Here is a 22,792-nt window from a genome sequence, read left to right on the forward strand (position 1 = left end):
GCGGCCTTATCGCCGACATTTCATCGCGCGACTCCAGTAACCCTAACTAATCGCACGTAATTAAATATAATTTGGTATCGTTTACAGTTGCGTTCGCGTTTGCTACACCATTTTCACTGACTTGAGTTTTCTCGTTGGCTGGGCGAGGGAAATCTATGTCGAAGTAATGGCTGTAATTGGGTAACTTTTTTGGGTAAATTCCATAAATAATAATCACACAAATTGCTCGGAGTTTGAATAAAGAGCGGTGTCAGAAGGAAAACTTAGTTGGTGGAACAGGCAATTTTGTAAGAAAAATGTAAAATATTGATAACTTATTTAAAAAGCTTTAACAATACCGTTTTGTTATCATACTTGTGAACACAAGTGACAATTTCTGCCTAAAATTTCGATCACATAAAATATAGATAATTAAAAGTTATAGAGCCTTACGTGGTTATAACCATATAAGTTTTATATTTTTGGAAATTTTGGAAAACCATATCTGAAACAAAAAGGTTTATTATCAGAGGTTCACCCTAAAGATTAAAGAATGTCAATTTATTGTATTGATCTAAATTAATAAAAAAGAGTTGCATATCACTTAAATATTTCTGTAAAATATGGTCTTACATTTATGGAATGGCGAAAATCATCTCTATAAAATTTATAATAAGTAAACCCTAATTGAGACTACATTTAATACGATTAAAGGATACCATCTTCGGATGAGGAGGTCTGGGGCTTTGCTTAGCTAATGGAAGTCGGCCCCTCATATCGAATTCATTCTCCCAGCTGGCAAATGGCAACTGGTAAATGGTAAATGCTTCTATCTAAGCTGCATAATGGCCATAATGAATAAGACACCTCGGACGGCCGATAGGGATAGCCGGCCAAGAAAGACTTGGCCACTTGGCTGCAATTTGTTTGCTATCGAGCGACTTGCCGGGGAAAAAGAAGGAAAAAAGAAAAACGCGGAGCAGAAATAAAATTATTTAATTGCGCAATTAAGTGCACATTTGTAACGTTTTGCGCGACATCTGTCCCATGTGCAGGAGTGGATGCAGACTGTAGCTACACAACTGCAGAGTATACAAGTTGAAGTCGGGACCGGAAATTCAATTGTTGAGATAATAATTACATTAGGACGTGCGCGCATGCGCGACTCTCTCACTTTGAGTCTCTATCGCTGTCCCTGTCTCTTTTTCGCTGTGGAGCGATCGGAGCTGGACTAAAGCCTAGAGTGGACCCGAATTAAGTCCAAAACGGGAAAGAATGATGACGTGGATATTTATTGACTAATGAATACCTCGTATTTGAGTATTTTCAGAACTATTTTTGGATGTACTGAAATGTTAAGTTGATTAATTTGATAATTTATACTCCTTACTGTTTAAAATATTTATTTATACTTTAAAATTATAATTATTATGGGGAGAACCCCACCTTATTGATAAATAACTTTATTTATAGTCCTTTCACTTCGAAATGATTAATTATTAAGAAATTACAAAAAAAATAATAATACATTTCAATTCAATTTCACATTCAATGAATACTGTTATAATGCCATTATGTTAAAAAATATATATTTCCTAATGAAATGTATATTCCACCCTATGTTCCTTTACGCTGTGTAGAATGTTACCTTACATACCTTTCCATTTCCAAAACACTGGGTATAACAAGTGCACACCTTGCGCGACGAGCTGATTGACACGGCCACATGGGGACGAGAGATACCTGGTATTCCCTATTCCGATCCCGATCCCGGTCTCTGTTCGCTGTCCATTGAACCCGTCGGCCAAATGGTCACTCCTCGACGGTCGTCGGTCGACGGTCGCCGGTCTTTTGTTTGCATTTCGCCTGTAAATGAAGCGTGAAATTGGCTGCAGTGCAGCGGGCTCAAACTGCAACTCCAACTCCGATTCTCCAATTGCGATCCCTGTTCCGATCTCGAATGGAACTCGGAGAGCGTCGCATTGTTTACTTCTTGTTAAGGCCCGACAATGGGATAATATGGCAATATAATGGCAACACCAAACTATTTGTATGCAATTGCCATTAACACTTTATTTATTGCCTTGCGATACGAGAGCAAATTGGGCAGCAAATGGAGGTTGGAGGTTGGGGGAGGGGGCTCAGCTTCCAGTGCAAAATGCCAACGGAATGGAGAGCTGTCGTTGTATAAGGCCCGCTTATATCAGGCCTAATGAAGTAGTTATCAAGGAATGGAATCTGTTAGGTCTGTTTTTTAAATGGCAAGACCGGGATTGAGTTTGGTTTTTTTCATCATCAGCGGTGGACAGTTTTCATTGAATTAATTACATTAAATTACAATGAGTTAAAAACGTAGTCAGGGAATTTAATGGGAAAAAACAGGGTAAGAGCTATGTAATTTTCCCTCAAAAAATTTAACTAGAGTCATCTGCGAAGCTCTCTCGTTAACCCCTTTCTTTCCATGGGTCATTGCATTTCCTCACTTGACACCCCAACTCCGAAAGGTAAACAAAACGGACTACGGTCCGGCAATCATCCAATAAAGCCAACAAAGTCATTAACGAGGCCTTTAACACTCGGTCTATATGGCCGGGTCTAAATCCCATTCCCAACTCCATTCATTCCCCATATGTCTTGGCTAAATTATTTAATTTATGAGCCGCAAACGAAACGCATCTATGGCAACCGAGAGGAAGAAACGCGTCGAGCTGGGGGGCAAATAAATTTCCATTTTGCTAATCAAATTTATTGCACTTTGTGCGGGGCTTATTCAATTACGCCCAATCGAAGCGGCAGCGCGACAGAGAGGGCGATAGGAGCGATAGAGAGGGGTAGAGAGAACCTCCGCCATTACTGAGTGCTGCTCTCCCATAGGCCGGAGCACCGGAAAGGGGCGGAGTCCGCCTCCCGCTCACCTGCCGCCTCACCTGCGGCGACACCTGCGACGATCGATCGACACGCTCCGATCGCATCGCTCCCTCTCGCTCTGTGGCACTACAACAGCCGGTAGAAGCCAAAACCACTCTCGCAACATCACGCTCTATGGGAAAACAACAAACTCCAACCGGTTGTCAGTCGTTCAGAGACCCACCTGAGTTTTCACCGGCGCGCCAACCGCTCACCGTGTAGTTCGCTGGCGGCTCTGGAACAGCCCGGTCATCACGTCGCGTTCGGTTCCCATTTCGAGTTCGATTCGATTGGAAATATATCGTTATTTTCGTAGAAGAGTGCGTAAAGTCGTGACAAAGGGTCGGCGGCCTTGGCACAATAGTTGTACCCATAGTTATACCCCTTATACCGCTATCCAAGTGAACAGTTAAGACCTCTGATTTCTGGTTTATCGGCAAAGTGGACAAAAGACCGTCGGCAAGTGTTACGGTCTGGTGTGAAATCTAGAGGGCTAATAAAGCCGGTGAAGACAGAGACAGCAAGAATAAACCAATTAGAAGATATTGCCAATTCTGAAGGGGTCACCCAGAATTACAACTATACTACCCGTAGATAGAACTTGAAACAAATAGGAAAAAAAGAAGGTAAGTCTATAACAATTTTATAAGTATGATATTTTCAACTTTTTATTGACGCTAAAACAACCATTCATCAATTATTGGTAATAATTTATAGCGGTTTCAAATCTATTAATCTAATCCAACAACTTTTAGAAAAATGCAAAACAATGGAAATTTGTAGTATAAAGGCTAGTTCTAGAATTACTTTTCTGAGTCTTAAAATTACTTGGTTAAACAGTTTTCTATTGACAATATTGCTGTATCTCTTTTTCAATGAAATCATCACTTTATTTTCTATGCTATCCCTCCTACTGATTAAAAACACTTTTGTGACCCTTTTAAGATCAGTTCCAAAACCCTGCAGTGTCCGACCTACTCTTCATTTACACATATCTAAAATCACACCTTGAGCCTAACCTACTTCTCAGCATGATTGACAAATATTACAAGTATAACCCATAAATTTATTTCATAATTCCCCTGTCTAATCATATGCCAATCAGCTTAAGGGGGGAAAAACAAAAAGAATAACGAAAATTAAATATCATTAAATTTGATTAATTTCCCACCTGGACATATCAAATCAGACAAATATCAAGCCCAATCGCATCATCGCTGTAGAATAAGAATTTGATTAACTCAATTTTTGGGGGGCAGAAGACTTTGCCTTTGCCTTTGCCTCATGCTGATAGCTCGATAAGTTTATCGCTGATTGGGTTTAATTAAACACCATTAAAGAGTACAAATTGTCAGCGGCGCAGTCAGTGCCAATAAATCACGTTTTGTCTAGCTGATGTTTTTCCTACTTTCGGAGGGGGTTCATAGTCTTCGCTTGTACCCATGTGTACCTACACCTTCAGAGTAAATGAAATTAACTGGCCGCGGCTATCAATCGCCGATAATCGTGTCAAAAGCCCCTGACCACTTAGCTTCTTGACGTCGTCAAGAGGGCCTCGAGCTCATAGCTCATGGAAAACAACACAAATATACTATATTTGATAGATATGTGGGTGCAGATAAACCCCGAAGAAAACCGGGAACCCACCCATGGTATCCCGAAGTTAATCTTGGGCACTTGGCCAACTGATTTAATTAATACCCATAACGCATGTGACTTGTCAGCACAAATTTAAACGACTTTTGTGACGCAAACAGCAGAGTATCTATATCATCTTTCCCAATAGATAGCACCAAAGAGATCCGATAAGATTGGCCTGGTTTTCCTGGGTTTTTTGGGGCTCCCTAAAATTAAAATATGTTCTCCAGTTCCCACTGGCAGTTCAATTCAATTACGCCAACATACAATTAAAACCTGTTGCCATATACTCCAGATACCGTTTCGGTATCTCTTAGATATACAACCGAATTTTTTGGCAGCTATCTGAACACGAACTCTGATTTGATTTGATTTGATTCGATTCGAAGTTGTTTGATTGCTCGACAGCTTCCAATTTGGGGCGCTGTCTTTTGAAGGGTTGATGGCTGTTGGGTGATGGCTGATTGGTGATGGTTAATAACAACACACCCCCGGAGATGAATCTCCGTCCAGCGGGAAGATGGCGCCAGGGCCCATTGAGATGTGCTTCATTAAATCCTGGCCCCAATCCCATCCCATTCCGATCCCCTCACTAAATGGAACATGCAAACATGAGAAATTAACGTCGCCGTCGTCCTCAAATTGCCCACCGTCTGCCTCGGATTCGCTTATCAAACCACACAAGACAATGACAAAGGGCAGAGCGGAACAGACGGCGATGGAGATGGCGTCGGGCAACAGTTGTCCAATCCCCCGATCCCCTCCAGAACCCTCCTCCCTGCGACTGCTGTTCTTAACATGCATTTTATGAGTAATTGGCCCCGCATCAACATCACCAACATGGACTAAGCTTGTACAGCATCACCATTCAACATCTTGGTCTTCTGTCTTCTGGGTCTCGAGTCTCTGACTTTCTGACTCTGCCTCTGATTCCGATTCTGAGTCACAATTTGAACCCAAGACTACCTTAGGGCTACCGTCCCAGCAATCTCCTCCATTAGGGTGGCCACAGGTGAATTTCGCTACCTGGGAGCGAAGCTCAAATGCCCTTGAAGAGCTCGAAATCCATTTGGCTGCAAGCTAATAAAGTTTTATTACACAGTCTAGGGGTAATGTTATTTCTAGCAGAAGCTATCCGACCAAAGATATGCATTTTACTTATTATGATATTATGGAAATATGAAAATAGTAACTAAACTTTTTAATTTTTTTCAACAAAGTATGGAGTTCTTAAAGATTAAGTAGGATGGGTATTTTTCCTGGCACCCTACCTTTTAAAGGTAGAGCACTTTCCAATTCGATGCGACTCCGACTGATAGGCAGTAAATTGAATTAAGATTGCAGCAAAGGAACAACAAATGAGGCAGCAGCTTCGACACAGGATATGAATAAACTAATTATAATTGGGAGTGTGTGCATTAGAGGTCCACAGCGAACACCACAGAACACCAGAAACAAGAGAAAGACGATGATGACGGCGCCTGGCCAACAACAAGAATGCTGCCTTATCGCACCTGGTCCAAAAGACGGCGCCAAGAAACAAACAACCCAACAACGAACAACGAACACCGAACAACAACGAATAGCCAGCGGAGGGCAGCTCAGGTGCAGCTTCAAATGGGATAAACACTGCGGCTCAGCTGCTTGTGATATCGGTTTTATGCATTTCTGGGTGACTCACGAGATCTGGTCGAAAATTAATAATTGACCTTATCGAACCGAAACTATTAGGCGGGAACGTCCCTGGCCAATCCATCAACTGCCCAGGGGGACCACACACTCGACCACACACCGGTATGAGGGGTTTTCAGGGGACAACCAGTGAGCTTTCGCCCGGGGCCAAAAGTTAAGCCACCCAAAATGCTTGCCATTATCAAGGGCGGGGGGCTCAAAATTACAATGCCGATCATCAAAGTGTGACTAAAGTGGTTTAGCCTAATGTAAACCCATAAATACGCATCCCAGATACTGGCCAGACTGGAAACTGGAACCTGGAGTCTGGAAGTCAGAAATCCGAAGACTCAGAAGGTCTGGAGAGAGTGGAGAGACCCGAGACGGAGACGCATTAACAAAATGCCAGAAAAGAGCTTCTGTTTGCTGTTCTACCTGAAGCCATATCCCTCTGGTCCCTCTGGCTTTTAATGAAATATGCCAGCACAACAGTCCCCAGTTCGCCAGTTCCCCAGACACTAAGAATCGAGGAAGGAGGATCGCTTCGGGAAGATCGGGAGCTGGAGGAGCTAAAAACACAAAAGTGCAACCATAAAAACGACACCAAACATGAAGGAGCCAGCTGAAGACGAGTCTTCCGAGGAGAAGACTGCAGCTGAGTTGAGTTGTGGAAAGAGCAGCCAGGCAGGGCAGGAACATTGATGCTTATCGAGATGACAGAAGTGACGACAACGGACGGCGGACAAGGGACAGTGGGCCCAAAAGCAACGAAATGGACAGTGGACAACCGAATAGAAGTACCGCCGTACACTTGTTTCGCATTACGAATTAATTTCTTCATTTTCCATATGTCTGCACTGGGAGAATGAGGGGTTTGTCAGGTCTATGGGATTTAATTTTGTGTAATTTTAATTGTAGCGCTTCTCTCACACATTTATATAAATCATACATCAATTTTACTAATAAAATAGAACAAAAACGGTATGATATAGGAACATAAAATAAATAAGCAAAATTCCAAAATAATTCGAAAATGCGTACTATTGCTGGGTTACTTATAATAAGATCTATATTTATCAGCTAAATTATCCGAAGATAAACCATAGATTTTCTCCCAGTGTCTTTATGACTGAGCTGGGCTAGGAAACCCACACAGCCTACAATGTTGCTCTTAAATATTTCCCCAGACACTAATGGAGCTTATCTCTAAACGGAACAAGCAACCGCAAACAAGTTGCCAGACTCGGACTCAGACTCAGACTCATACTCAGACTCGGACTCAGACTTTTTCTGAGATTCGGAATGGGACTTGGACTGCCAACTGGCGCTCGGCCTGATTAGCATGCAGGGACTAAGAGGGCCAAGAGACGCCGAGAGGTTGTGTCAAAATGTTAGCCACGAAATCGCCCCCGCCAAAAGTCCACAGCCATCCACACCCATCTACACCCATCCCATCCAAATCTCTGGCTTCCTGGAGTGCAGCGGGTATCTGGATTTGGGCAGAGCAAGTGCAGCGTTAACTTGATTAGTTGCTGGCCAGCCAACTTTTAAGTGAGTGAAAACTAAATGAAGCCATGCGACCATCGCGTAGCCAGGCCAAATCGGTAGGCAGACGTCAAAAACTTGACAGTTTCCAGCGAAGTCTCTGCCTTTTAATTACCCAGCGAAACGTCAATCAGCGGATCCAGGAGGATTCCCATTCGATTGCTTGCTTTTGCCTGGGCTATAATAAAGTCGTAACGCGGATACAATTATAAGGCGGCTCCACAACAAAGCCAAACGGCACACATTCCCCACATAGCTCTAAACTGCTCCACGGTTCCCATTCGCATTCGCATTCGGATTCGCATTCACATGCAATGAATTAATCAGTGCGGGTCTTATAATGAACTCAGGGGGGAAACTAGTAACTAGTAGCATAATTGCAATTCGTACAGCTAATTTAATAATTTGCGGTCCGCAAATTAAGTTTGTCAGCTGTCAATGCGCGGAATTCGTTGACAACATTGAAAACTGACAGCCCAACTCATAACCGAAGTTATGATCGAGCCCAGAAATGAGTTATGAACTGGAGTTCGCAACTGGCAGGCAAGATTCATGCGGAATGCCCCGGCGAGGTGAAGAAAGATGCCACTCAAGCTGAACCCGGCTGACATTGGCAAAACCTCAGGGACCAGTTCAAGTGCACTTGGAAAAATATTTGTATTTTATTAGAAAATGTCATACCACTTTTAAAATATTTTAAAATTATTAAGGGATTCTTGAGATAACTCTACTATATTAAAGGTGTCTAAAAGTATGCCATAAAATATTTAAAAACCTTTTTTAAGAGATTTCAACGATTTCAGTGATTTTTGGGTCCCCAAAAATATTTTTCTTACAACCTCTTTTTTAAGTTGAAGTTAAAATACTAATACAATACAAAATAAAGGTGTTTAAAAGTATGCAGCAATATGTTTTTTCAGTGCATACTTTTGGGCACCTTTATAGGAGATTGCTATACCTTTAAATTTTATATTAAGTTTTAAATATTAAAAAATTTAATATATATAGTAAAGACCCAACTCCCATCAATAAATATTTCCCAGTGAACATTTTCTCTCCTCTGGCTTCGATTGTTCGGCCGGTTGCAACTTCATTCCGCGCAAGAATGCAACTAAATCAATCACCGCCACACTAATTTGCCATTTAACAAGGTATTTGGACAATTTTGATATATGTAGAGATGTCAACAGAAGCGGCGGCCATCAATCAAGCCGAGTTTTGGGCATGGGACAGGGTCTGGACTTTGGAGATACATATACGTATACGTATGGCCCTGACTTCTGTAGTTCAGAGATGGAATAGAGGGAAGAGGATGAAGGTTACACGCCGTCTCTAACCATTTAGTTGTCATTAAAAGACGTCGTATATTAATTAGCAAAACATGGAATTACCAAAGTCAGTAAAAGAGTAAAAGAGAGAAACCCGGGGCCAAACTGGCACCTGATATTAATTTGATCTGATAGAAGCCACTTGGACACGGGTCTCCTCCGCTGAGCAGCCGTTGAGTTGATGATGATGAAAATGAAGTTGCCGCCCAATTTAATTAAAATTCCAAACGATCTGGGCATGAAAGCTGTTACTGCTGCTATACCAGAGTAAACCCAACCCAACTCAGCGCCCCGACGGAAGACGTGTTGATGGAAGAGATCAGCTGACGGACAGCCCCATGCTGTGGTCATCGATTTGCATTGAGGCAAGTTCGTCAGCAGCTGCAGGTTGGAAACCTCAGTTTCGCAGATGAATCTGGAAATAAAGTGGAAGCCATGACCATAAGGCACGCTTCCAGAGACCGCAGAAGAGTCAGCCGACTAACTAACCCACAAGGCAGGCAGAAAAGCACTTGTCTAAGCGAAATTTGGCACTTAAATATCTGTAGGAATAGCTCCCGGAGCTTCTGGAATAGAAAGTAATAAATCAGTATTTTATGTTGGCCATAGATACATTTTTAACGACTTTCGCTACCAGTAGAATATATCACCTTTAGAATTCAAATAAATCATGCCTTAAAGATTTTGTAATGGCAAATTAAATTTCTTTTTATTTATTCTGTTTGTACCCATTTATTATTAACCTTAATTGGTATGGGAAATTATAAGAACAATTAAAGCCGAGTATTTTTGTTTAGGAATCAGATTTGGCCTGGTCTGCATTGACCTTTTCTCATGGCTATTTCACCACTCCCTTTCTCCGGCAAATTCTGGCACTCCCTAGACCTTAAACCCTGTTGGCCAGTGTAACCGCAGCTAACCTCAACCGGCGAGTCCCGACCCAACCGATGACTTGGTCATGGCTAGATGGCAAATTACGGAAATTGGCATAATAAAGTGCACGATAATTGCACGTTTAGCGTTTATTGAATTACGAGCTTCTAATGCGCGACTAACTAGATATCTCTACCCCTTTTTTCACATATAAAAAAAGGTATAGAAAATGTTATATTATTATTAAAATGCAATTTTGTGTGCTTATTTTTATGGATATCTATTCTTTATGTAATCAAAGCTATACACTTTTAAATAATTAGGTGGTTTTTCCTGGAATATTTATGATGATGATTTCTTGGGATTATTATAGAACTTGTAACTAACTTATCTGTACTTATTTCTCCAGATCGCCAGATCAGACCGCCCGTCCTGGATTATGGGCATATCGGAGGAGATCAAGCTGGAGGAACTACCGCAAGAAGCCAAGCTAGCGCACCCGGATGCCGTAGTGCTGGTGGACCGCTCAACCGGATCGTCGGCCGCCTCCGCCGGCGCAGCGCTAGCGGTTTCCATGTCGGTCTCTGGAGGAGCTCCCAGCGGAGGTGGGGGAGGAGCAAGTGGGGCCAGTGGCGGCACCAACAGTCCCATTTCGGACGGCAACAGCGACTGCGAGGCGGACGAGTACGCCCCGAAGCGGAAGCAGCGGCGCTATCGCACAACCTTCACCAGCTTTCAGCTCGAGGAGCTCGAGAAGGCCTTCTCCCGGACCCATTATCCCGACGTGTTTACGAGGTGAGTAACATATATGACGAAATGCGATAAGAATATATAAGGCCGAACGAAATGAGTGGCCCAGAAGAAAAGAAATTTGCATAAATCGCTCATCGAGGCGCGACAAAGGCTGGAAAGTCGACGATTCCCCGCTTTTACGTTTTTACGATACCCCGATACAGGTGATAATAATAATGCTCATAACGAGACACGAGACGACCCCCCTGAGTGGATCGATCGATCTTATTTGGAGCACAGCAGTGTTTATATGGAGACTCCTCCTGAGATAGCCGCAATAAGAAACCCTAAGAAACTCTAACGATCGCAATTAGCATGCAGCAATGTGGTTGAAAGACAGCCACGGTAATTGCCATAAATTAAAAGTCAGTCACTTCTCAGTCGAGGAACGGAACCAAAGTGAACGCTAATTGAGACCGCACGAAGCTAAAAAGCTATAAGCCGAGACCCAAACAAAAACCGAAATAAAAAGTGAGCTTACAAAGTCAATCGCACGGCCACAATTAGATCAACTTTTTTGCCGTATCGCTGGCAGTTTTCAATTCATTAGGCTGCGGGTTCATTTAAATGCTCAGCAATTAATTAAGCAAATAAATCAAATCACCTTTGATTTCTGTATAAGCTTCAATTAGCTTCTAAGTGATTGGAATGAGAGGTGAGCTCGGGTCAACGATATGATATGTGCATCTTTTTGCAATAATTAGCTTACCTAGCTAAAGGTTTTGAGAATCGCATAGAAAGGTCGTTTTTATTACCCTGCCCCAGTTCGCTGCTGTTTTTTCCTAGCTAACCGAGGTTTCTCTTTCATCTTCTCTTGCAGAGAGGAGCTGGCGATGAAAATTGGATTAACCGAGGCGCGCATTCAGGTAAGAGGAGAATTCAGGGCTCGAAGCTGCGCAGATTTGCGGTTAATTCGCGTGGCCCACGTGCAGCCAACAATGTTGAAAATTGAAAAATAATGGAGCATGTCGCTACTAATGAAATCGACACGGGACTAGACAGACAGACGGACAGCCGGCCGGCAGGGAGAAATTCATTTAATTCTGTTTTAGTGCCAGTCATTACATGCCCGGTCAGTTTATGGCCGGGAAGTCGCCGCTTCTTTTTAATTACCGCTCATGCTAAACAACATTATTTGCCTATCCATTTCGGCTTTTTCCGGCTCCTATTCCGAGTGCAATCAGCAGTGGACGTCGTCCTGGTACGGACTCCGTATTCAGATTGTTATGTTAAAAACTAATTAAAGGGGCGTTTTCAATAACAACGCCCATTAATTGGATGCTTTGGGAGTACAGCCTATGGAGTGGTTGCTCCAGAGGATGCAGATACAGTAGCCTGCCAGCAGCACATAACTCATGATGCCTTCCTTACCGATCTTACCTTCCAGGTTTGGTTCCAGAATCGGCGCGCCAAGTGGCGCAAGCAGGAGAAGGTCGGCCCCCAGTCGCATCCGTATAATCCCTACCTGCCCAGCGGCGCCGCCACCATGCAGACGGTGGTGGGGGCCGCCCTGCCCCCCAATCCCTTCACCCACCTGGGCTTCCAGCTGCGCAAGCCCTTCGACGCCCAACACGCCGCCAACCTGGCCGCCTTCCGCTACCCGCACCTCTCCGCAGCGCCCATGATCCCGTCGGGCTACTTCAACCAATTCCAGAGGTGACTAATCCCCAGGGGTTATGCTAAACTATGCCTTAAAGTTGTATTTAGGTAAAGCAGTACATTGCATTTGTAATTTTCCTTAATTTATATATTTGCTTCAGTTGGAATGCATTTCTGTGATTTTAACATTCATTCAATCTAAGATAATTTTCGAATTATTTTATTTTATATATTCCAAATCGTTTTTCAATTATCTTATTAGATGGCATTTTATTTGTATCCCCATTTGATCCTTACACCCTTCCTTAAAATGTAAGCAGAATTTTTGAATGCATTAAATTAAAAATTCTTAGTTTAAATTTGATTTTAAATATTTTTTTATACCAACTTTTTTTTTAGATTGAAATGTACTAAAAACAAAATTATTTCTTAAGAAATTTGTATTAATTATATGTTTTTTTTTTTGTAATCCTTACAGGGCTCCTCCCCACATGCTGCCCCACGGAATGGCAGGCATGTACTCGCCCTCGAGCTCCTTCCAATCGCTGCTGGCCAATATGACGGCGGTGCCGCGAGGACCGCCCCTGGGAAAGCCTTCGGCCCTGCTGGTGGGATCCCCCGATCTGCACTCGCCCAACCACCTGCTCGCCTCGCCGCCCACTTCGCCCGCCTCTGGCCACGCCTCCCAGCATCAGCAGCACCCGCCGCCCCCTCAGGCGCCTCCTCAAATGCCCCTGGGAGTCCAGCCCGCTCAACTGTCGCCCCAGCAGCTGGTGGGGATCGCCCTGACCCACCAGGCGCCGTGTCTGTCGCCCACTCAGACTTCCCCGGTGGCCCTGACCTTGTCGCACTCCCCCCAGCGACAGCTGCCCCCGCCACCCCCCGCATCGCACCAGCAGCCTGCTCCTCCGCCGCCCGCCCCCCGAGCTGCCACGCCCCCCGAGGACAGACGCACCTCGTCCATTGCCGCACTGCGTCTGAAGGCCCGGGAGCACGAACTGAAGCTGGAGCTGCTGCGACAGAATGGACATGGCAACGATGTGGTCAGCTAGCTGAAGGAGGAGAAGGAACTGAGCTCCAGGGAGGAGGAGGATGAGATGGATGATACGATGGTCAGGAAGGATATCCCAAACCCAAGTGCAAAGACATTGCCCGTTCACTGTAGACCTAAGCCAATAAGTTATTCAATTGTATGTTTCTGAGAAGGAGTTTCAAATAAATTCAACAAGTAAAAAGATTTGTGCAGATAAAATTAGAAACTATTTAAAGAAAGGCTATAGCCTTTTGGATATTAAGCCAAACGGGGGATATTTAAACTTTACTATAAAAGTTTCAAAGAGAGAGAAATGGAAAAATGAAATTTCTAATATTTATTTTACATTATTCAATGTAAAAATGATATGACTATGAATTGAATTACATTCAAAACATTACAAAATCGTAAAAGTAATAATCTTATTTTGCCAATGAAAAGAAATGCATACACTTGACTGACCCAAAATTCAAAATACAAAATAAATACAAAACCAAGTTCAAACCAATCTTCCAATGGAAACAGACCAAACAACACCTAGCTCTTCATCATCTCTTTGTGTTTTTGTCCGGTAATTCCCACAAATTATCCATAAGCCGAGGCCTAATGGACAAAAGCCCCTTTATAATGTGCGTAACAACACCTACTTGGAACAACGGACACCGAAGAGAAGGGGAAGTCTGAGCTCTCAGCCAACCCAGAAACTGAATCACAGCCAGTCCGACCAGATCTTGGGAGTACGGAACGATTTCGAGTCGGATCCGGAGACTCGGAGCTGCCATTAATCAGTGGTCTTCCCATAAATCAGCGAGTGAAGGGGCAGCAGCGGCGGAATGGAGAAGAAAGGAGTTGGTGTGGTCAAAAACAAAAACAAGGCACTCATCTTGTCCGGGGGAGGGTGCCACAAATATAAATTTATGAATAACTTAGAAGCAAATTAAGTATGTTAATAAGGCGAGTTCAAAGTCAAAAAATTCAGAGAGAGAGAGGCAGCCACTAAATCGAAATCTCCGTCTCTCTTCGATTCTTGTTGGTGAATTATGCGCGGTAATTAATAAAATGGAATATTTATGATAACATTTATAAAACACGAAGTTGCCTAATTCGATTACCAGATTTTTTGGTCAACCGTTCGTTTTTTGTTCGCTCTAAAACGGGGAAGCGAAAAGGCAAGAAGATGGAGAGGATGACGGGAACTCCTCCTCCGATGGCCTGGTAATTGCGATGAGGTGGAACTGTGATAATCATGTTTAACCGACGGGCCTGCATAATATTTTTCATCTCCCTTCCGCTGGCTGGCAACATTTCATGCATTTCAATGAGTTCGTCAAATGCAGAATGCGAACGCGAAGCCAGGAACCCAAGAGCAAGATCCAAACAATTAATTTGCATAATAATCAAGCCAACGGGGGGGAGTGGGAGGTTCAACAACCATATTAATAATCATTAATTAGGCGACTAATTAACGCTGACATTAAGAGGCTGCATTTTAATTACTACCCTTCGATTTGATAGGCCATTAGCTTAGTTTTTTGATTACAGAAGGAAAAAATTAAGAGTAAAATATTATTTAATACCAATTTTTCAAGTATTGCATTGTAAAAACGATATGCGAATTAAAAACATAAATTTACCATGCACATATCGATTTGATCCCAGTGTATATTTTTTGTGTGGACTATATCTATAAATTATTAACATTATTTATTAAATTACAGTTGTTCTATTAACGATAATAAACATTTGAATTAATTTCTAGCTCTTGCTGAATTTCCACTTCCCTAACGTATATTTATAAGAATAATTACATTTTTTCTCGTAGTGCACGCCAGCTATTTGTCTAACATTTCTATTCTATTTTAGCAACGGCAATTAATTTGTTAGCAAATTTGCACAGAAACATTCGATTCAGGTGCCTTTTTTGTTTGGTTTTAATTCAATTTAACTTCAACGCGAACTTAATTGTTAATTCCACGAGCCACGAACCAGGGCACTTTTTTCCTGTTTATTTTCCTTCTTTCTCCATATATTATTTTGTTGCCTTGCGAGACAAAATGCTGCTTTTTTCGTATCTGCTGGATATGTAATTGCCTCGGTGCTCATGTGTGTGTGTGTTTCGTGTGTCGGTGCAATTAAGTTTGCGTTTAATTTGCAATTATCCAAACGACTCAAACTAATTAGCGCCACTTTGATTAAACTTGGCAACAACAAAAAAAGACTGAAATGAAAATGGAAAATGAAAATGTTTGCAATTTTTCACGAGTAATTCAACCGCAGAAATGGCTTAATGGTAATGAAAATTCGCAGAAATCTTAATTCAATTTGAATTGGAAGCGGATTTGGCCCTGAAAAATACACATATATAAAAACATATTTATAAATACTCATGAAATTGGTCATAAAATCAGGGCCTAACATTTGTTTGGGGCTATGGCAATAGCTTGCGGTGGGAATCGATCCAGAAATTATAAATTCATTGAGACAAACAAAAGACTTAGGCAACGAACTTTCTGCCGGCCCAACATAAAACTGTTGGCATGTGAATGAAACCAGAAATCCAGTTACATATGCATATATTTGTAGTGGGATCAGCGATGAGATAATCTCAGCGATAGATGGGAGTCTGATTTGAAATCATCTTATCGAAATGTTGGATGACAAAAACATTTACCACTTCATCACATTGTAAATGACATTGGGGTTATAACATAAAAATTATAGCTAGCTTAAAGGTATTCACTGTGTTAAAGATATTTTCCCCAAGTGCAGTATCTGCTGACTAACAGAAATTCAGTGTCTTTTATTCCTTGTGTAAACTTCCTTTCTCTTGTTTATGGCTCAGTTGAAATTATTCAGTGTTTTTCAGCAGTTCGGGACTGGTGCATAAATTAAATTGACGCAGACTCCGCGGATCGGTGGATTGGAGAATGGAGAAGGAGGGCCAAGGAAGCTAACAATTCCACTGGCTGTCCAATTGGAGCATGTCGAATGGTCTTTGGGCTGTTCGATTCTAATTAACTTGTTGGCATAATTGCTCACGCTCTGTTTTCCTACTGTTCCTTGTTCAGTTCTCCTGTTTTTTTTTTATGGGGGGAAGTGCTACATTTTTGAATATAAATCATCAGGGGGTGAGCTGTTTTGGGGACCTGCGTCCTCATAAGCGCCGACAAAACGGTAACGATGTGACTTTTATTATACTTCTCTAAAGCGACTGGGAACCCAAAAAGAAATACAAGAAAACGATGAGAAACATTTGGCGCCGTGGCAATTAGTTATCAAAGACGTCGCGCATTGACAAGCAAAAGTCAAGGCACTCGAAGCCACCCAAAAGAAAACGAAATGCCAGAGGAGAGACCCCGGGGAGAATGTGGAGACAGAGAGACAGAATCGGGAAAGCTATATAAAGTGGACATTATCCATACAAGCGATGAGTCATCATGAGTGCGATGCGAACACAGAAATAAACGAACAAGAAGGTGGAACGGTTGCTGTTGTGCTGTAAGTGAAGAACCAGGCCTGGAGACTTGGTACTGGAGAATCCAGTACCCTCTTCGACTTTTCGTAGACCCGCCCCAAATCACGGCAACGTGTGCCGGGGCCAAGACAATATTAAAACGTAGCCCAGCTAAACATTGATCCTTATCGACATCTTCGGAGGGAGTTGGTCTCGGTATACGGATGCCTGGATCTCTGCTCATGGCTACCACTTCAGGTTCCAGGGATTCCGGGGAGGGTCAGCTGCAATTGGTAGCCGAACAGCAGCAGCAGAAGCAGAAACAACTTAGCACGAGACACTTCGCGGGCACACCTCGCACGCAAGGCGAGTTCAGGGAATAAATATAAAGGAGAGAGACCTGAATAGTAGAGTTTCTAGGTAAAATGAGTAGGAAAATACTGGAAAATATACGTATATTACTTTTGAATATATTACAAAATATAAATCTAGAACTTAGAATCCCTTAACTCTGAAAATCTGTTGCAAAAATGCATTATGTAATCTGAAATACATAAATCTACATTGACATTCTTATTATTTCTTGAACATCTTATGATGGAATTAAAGATCATTTGATTAAAATTTAAAAATAATTTCAAATGTTATTGAATAAAATATTCCCACATATTTTCCATAAATCCTATATATAGTCCGATGTATAACATCCTACTGACCCATTCCCATGCGGGCAGGGAATTGATAATTCAAATCAAATCGAGTGGAGACGGAATGAATGCGCTAATTAAATAAACATAAAAGTCTCGGGTCGGGCATTTTTTACGCCTCCTTAGCTTATCTGCGAACGACATGTGTAAAAGAGATCGGATCGCTTAAGCGAATTAGCATATTCATATTCCACCCGATTCGGGCGATTCGGGTGATTTGGGGATCCAAACCCACGCATTAGGATCGATAATGAGCTGATTAAAGTCGTAGGTGTTGCAGCGTGCAAGATTAGATTAGGCTAATCAGCTGGATCAGCTTTATAAGGGGTCTGAGTCTGAGAAAGATGGAAAACAAGAGACCCAACTATCGGAGATCAAAACAAAAGCCGTTGATGGCATACTCGATAAGTGGAGCGGTTGCCTTTCGATAATTGCTGGGGCAGCAGTAATTAACTCGGCCGACGGCCACGTCGCAATGCGAATTATAATTCGAGTTTGCCACAAATTAAAATTGCCATTCGGCGAGGCATCCGCGGCATGCGACGGTGCAAAATCTGACAAGCGGCAACAGCATAATAAAAATATGTATGTGAAATGTGAAATTAAATAGGACGCAGCAAGCAGCTGCGTAAAAGCACTGAGAGAAATTCTGGAACTGAAACTACAACAAATAGAAAAAAATACTCGCAAATTCCAGAAATGTTTGAAATCAAGAAAGGAAGCTAGCTTCGGCAAGCCGTAGCTTATATACCCTTGCAGATCATTCTATTAATTTACAAATCGCAAAAATGTTAAATTTCTTTTTATTTTACATTAATTTTTCGATCGTTTCTATCACAGCTATATGATATAGTAGTTCGATCTTTTAAAAATTAAAATCGAAATTCGGAAATATTTCAAAATAGTCATATCCCAGAGTAGAAGGAAATGTGATAAAAACCAACAAAGATATAATCTTTTTCCCATTAATTTCCATTTAATTTAGAAGAGTTTAGAAGAGTAGAAGGTAAAATTTCAAAAAACACCGGAGCTAGAATTTTTTTACGTTTTTTTTTTTGGTCCTTCCTATGGGAGCTATAAGATATAGTTGTCCGATCCGGTCGGTTCCGACATATATACTACCTGCAATAGAAATACGACTTTTACGAAAGTTTCATCCCGATAGCTTTAAAACTGAGAGACTAGTTTGCGTAGAAACGGACGGACAGACGGACGGACAGACAGACGGACGGACAGACGGACAGACGGACATGGCTAGATCGACTCGTCTAGTGATGCTGATCAAGAATATATATACTTTATGGGGTCGGAAACGTCTCCTTCACTGCGTTGCAAACTTCTGACTGAAATCATAATACCCTCTGCAAGGGTATAAAAATAAAAGTAAATTTGAAATAAACCTAAGTAAAACCATCTATAAAAATTGTATATTGCTCTCAAAAGTACAACAATTTCTCGCTGTGCACTTTCGGTGACATATTTGGACGTGGCTCCCAAAAAAAGAAGCTGCCCAGCCTGCCTTCTTAGCCTTTTTAGCCCGCTCGGCTCACTAATTTGCCATTTAGTCGGGCATCCCAGGCATTTGGGTGACAAGAGCGAGAGCAGAAGGCTGCTCCTGGCCGAAAACTTTAATGGCTTAATGTGGCAAATGTGGCAACGAGGTGACTCTGCATCGCTGGCCAAGAGTACTGGTCACATTTTGTAGCCATTCCTACGCTATTTGCCTGATTTTTCAATCAGCCAAGAGGATGGAGGCAATTACCCCCAGGCAGATCGCTTAAAATCTTATTAAGTTTTGTTTGTTTTCATCATTATTTTCACGGCCGGGGCCCATTTTCGGCCATTAAGAGTGAAAATCTTGTGTAAATCGAATTATTTGTAATTTATGGTGTGGCAGCAGCAGCAGCAGAGGATTATTACCCATCCGAGGAGGGGAGGAGATGCATCATCAGTTGGAGTTGGAGTGCGGGTTCCTGATCCAGCCATAGCTAAGCCAATAACCATTAAGCGTGCTAAAATCAATCGCAATTGCCTGCTCCTCCCTCCGAAAACCGAAACCAAAACCGAACCTTTCCAGATCCCCGCCAGAAATCCACCTCCATCTGCGGTTACAATTTGCAGACGATTTGCGGTTACCTTTTTTTTCTCTCTTTGTGGGTAACACAAAAGCCAACATGGCTGGAGGATCCACGAGTTGGCAAGTTGGTCAGGAGCATGGAGCGGGGGATTCCGGGGGGCAGCGATCAGCAGACCAAACTGGTTCAAAGAGATTATCGATTTTCAATTACCGATGCGGCGAGTGTGCGGCTAAGTAGTTTGGTTTTTGTTTGGTCTAGCAATTTTCGAGCCAAACTGCAGCTGGCCCAGCAATCATTTAGCAACTAAGCGAGCGAGCGGAAAAAAGGGGAAAACTAAATTGGGTAAATAAAAATTATAAAAGGAACTGTAATGGCACTTAAAGGGTGGAAGGAAAAAAATCAGCAAAAAGTAAGCAAGGTTACAAAAATATGCTTTAAATACTAGATTTAAATATTAAATATTTAATGTAAAAAAAAGTTTTGGCAAAGAATGACGATAGCTGGGGAAAATTGACATTATTTGTACACACAAAAAAAGCACGTCGCGGTCAAATCGATATGCGCATGGTAAAATTCTGGTAATCTATCTCTCGGAGATTCTCAAGCTTCGAAAAGAGAGAAAGAAGCTATGTGGAGAGAGAAAGACACATTCAAACTGGACTGTTGCTTACATTTCGGGCATATAGAAATGAGGTGAACGCATATCCATTCAAAATTGATACCACATAACATCAAATCGATCATCGTTTTATATCACATTTTTTTTGGTGTAAAAATCCGTCATCTACCTGCATTAAAATATTATATTTTCAACTAAAAAATAATTAAGTCAATCGTAATAAAATTAAATCGCTACTCAAAGCCTTAGCTGATTAGCTGGACTAACAAATTAAGTGCGACACTCGGCAGCGTGTTCCCATCAGACGCGTCAGTCAGTCACTTACTCACTAGCCAACTTTATAGCTATAACTCACTAACCGGCCAACTGGGCGAGTGAGTGAGCTGACCATATGCGATCACGGACATATATACACATATCTTATCTAACGAATCGTTTAGCAAGTCTAACCCGTTTCAGTGGCGTGCGACTTGGCCCAAACTGTGGGGATCTATGAATGAAAGCGGCTGACTGGGACTGGGATTGGGATTTTGGGATGAGGGGAGAGCTATGCTAATCGCTGGGATTATAATTAATTAATTAGCCAGCCGGCAGCGATCTTACTGCCCATTTCTCCGCTTCTTCATGGGCGGACATGTGCAGAGCTCAACACAGACTCAAGACACAGGCAAGTTTGTTGCCAGAGTCTTTCGTTTCGTTTCGGACTTTTTGTGGGGGGTTAATGCTTCCAGCGAAGCGTCAGAAATTTAATCAAAAATTTCATAAACGCTACGCGGCCAAATTGCACATTTAATGACAATAATTTGCGTAATGGATTTTCATGTTCTCGTAATTGAATTTATTTTAATTTAAACTAAATTGCGATACGCGTTACACGAATTGGGATCTCGGAGCCTTGGAATATATAATTTTATGCGCTCACGCGGCCGCTCCACTAATTGATTATAATTCTGTCAGTCGCCACCGTTGGCTGCGGGTTCAGGTGGATCTGGGCTCCCCTGTTGTTCTCCCACCTTTCAGACTCTGGGACACTCTGGGAGGAACGACCATCCCTCTGCTCCACATTTCGCGCATTATTTCGCGCTCGTTAGCCGGCTCGGGGCTACAGCTCCATCCGATCGCCCATCGTCCATCGCCCGTTGCCATCACCCTGACCATCAGCATAACCAACTCCATCACCAGCCTTAATGCCCATCATCATCAACAGCATCTTGGTGCCGATACTTCGATCACTCACAGCTAGCGGTGGGAGCTACCTCTTTTTATAAAAATAGTATTTCTTATAAAAGCAGGTGACTCAAAAGGAGTAAAAGTATCTTAGTCGTAATCGATATGCGCATGGTAAATTTCTGGTATTGCATACCCAAAAATCTTTTTACCGAAATCTCTCTCCCGGAGATTTTCTGACTTCAATAAAGAGAGGAAGAAGCAATATGCCAAATTAAATTAAGTGAGTAGGAAGTCAAAATTGATACCACATAACGTAAAATCGATCATCGTTTCATATCAAGTTTTTTTTGGGTGCACGACAGTAAAAATATGTGGCAAAATCTTTACTATTTGGTGTCTGCTTCTTAAAGATCAAGGGGAATAGTTTTAAAGATATAGAAAGATGGATTCCCTAAGCTTATAATAATGCTGTTAATATGATTCCAAAGAGGATTAAATCACTATGGACGGCAGTCCATGTAGTGACGAAGCGCACCAGGAGAGTGTGCGAAGGCGACTACTATATATACACGAAGAAATGAAAATCTACTGTGATGGTCCGATCATAATGAATGATACACCTATCGAAAGGTATTGCAAAAACTAACAGGATTGCATACCAAGACTCTAAGAAAATCAATTGGCTTGGGAGAGAGAGCGGTGAAAGTGAAAAAGTGAAAATTTCGAAATTTGGAGCTGTTGGGGCCGGTGGGGATAATTGCCCCCTCGCAATATTTTACTTGTATTCCTTGTATTCCTGTACCCGTCGAATGAGGGGTCGTTTGTCAAAATCCGAGGCTCCGTTCAAAAGTTATAGCCAAAATAAGATTTTCTTCGTCTTCCCAAAATGAAAATTTAATTCTGTTTGTCAGTTTGTCAGTTTGTCAGTTTGTCAGTTTGTCAGTTTGTCCAAAACATGTTTTTTAAGTTTTGAAAATTTTATATGACGTTCATCACATCGATATAAAAAACTTTTGTTCTACCACTTTTGGAAAAACTCGCTAGTTTAGCGGGAAAACAGCTATAAATAGCTAAAAATCGGAAAGCCGTAACTTCTATACTACTAAAGCTACAGACTTGTGCTACATCTCGTTTGAAAGGTATTTTTAAATGCTATAAACGCCTCCTATATGCAATTTGTGTAAATGTAATAATTAAAAAAATATGAACAAAAGACAATTTTTTAAAACTTTTTTTTTAGCTTTTTTTAATTTTTCTCAAAAACGGCTCTAACGATTTTCTTTAAAACCTTAAACTGTATAGCCCTTGAGATTCCTTAAATTTTGGTATATAACACATTACTGTAAAAAGTCACGTTTAAAAGTTATTTTTATACGAAAATAGCCACTTTTGCCAAATC

At 41.8% G+C, this 22,792-nt stretch overlaps 1 protein-coding gene across 1 annotated transcript; it reads left to right on the top strand.

The window, feature by feature from the left end:
* The first annotated feature begins 3,081 nt into the window (after nt 1–3,081).
* al (aristaless related homeobox) lies at nt 3,082–13,567 on the top strand. Its single transcript, XM_017148303.2, has 5 exons — nt 3,082–3,512; nt 10,351–10,736; nt 11,554–11,599; nt 12,121–12,389; nt 12,811–13,567. Exons 2-5 carry the CDS (start codon nt 10,381–10,383, stop codon nt 13,382–13,384), a joined length of 1,245 nt encoding a protein of 414 aa, XP_017003792.2. The 5' UTR covers nt 3,082–3,512; nt 10,351–10,380; the 3' UTR covers nt 13,385–13,567.
* Nucleotides 13,568–22,792: the final 9,225 nt, after the last annotated feature.

The sequence above is a fragment of the Drosophila takahashii genome, chromosome 2L (genome assembly GCF_030179915.1).
Source record: "Drosophila takahashii strain IR98-3 E-12201 chromosome 2L, DtakHiC1v2, whole genome shotgun sequence".
NCBI lineage: Eukaryota > Metazoa > Arthropoda > Insecta > Diptera > Drosophilidae > Drosophila > Drosophila takahashii.

Coding starts and splice junctions, on each gene's coding strand:
- al (XM_017148303.2), top strand. CDS start 10,381: ATGGGCATATCGGAGGAGATCAAGCTGGAGGAACTACCGCAAGAAGCC. Junction 10,737..11,553: donor TATCCCGACGTGTTTACGAG/GTGAGTAACATA, acceptor CTTCTCTTGCAG/AGAGGAGCTGGCGATGAAAA. Junction 11,600..12,120: donor TAACCGAGGCGCGCATTCAG/GTAAGAGGAGAA, acceptor CTTACCTTCCAG/GTTTGGTTCCAGAATCGGCG.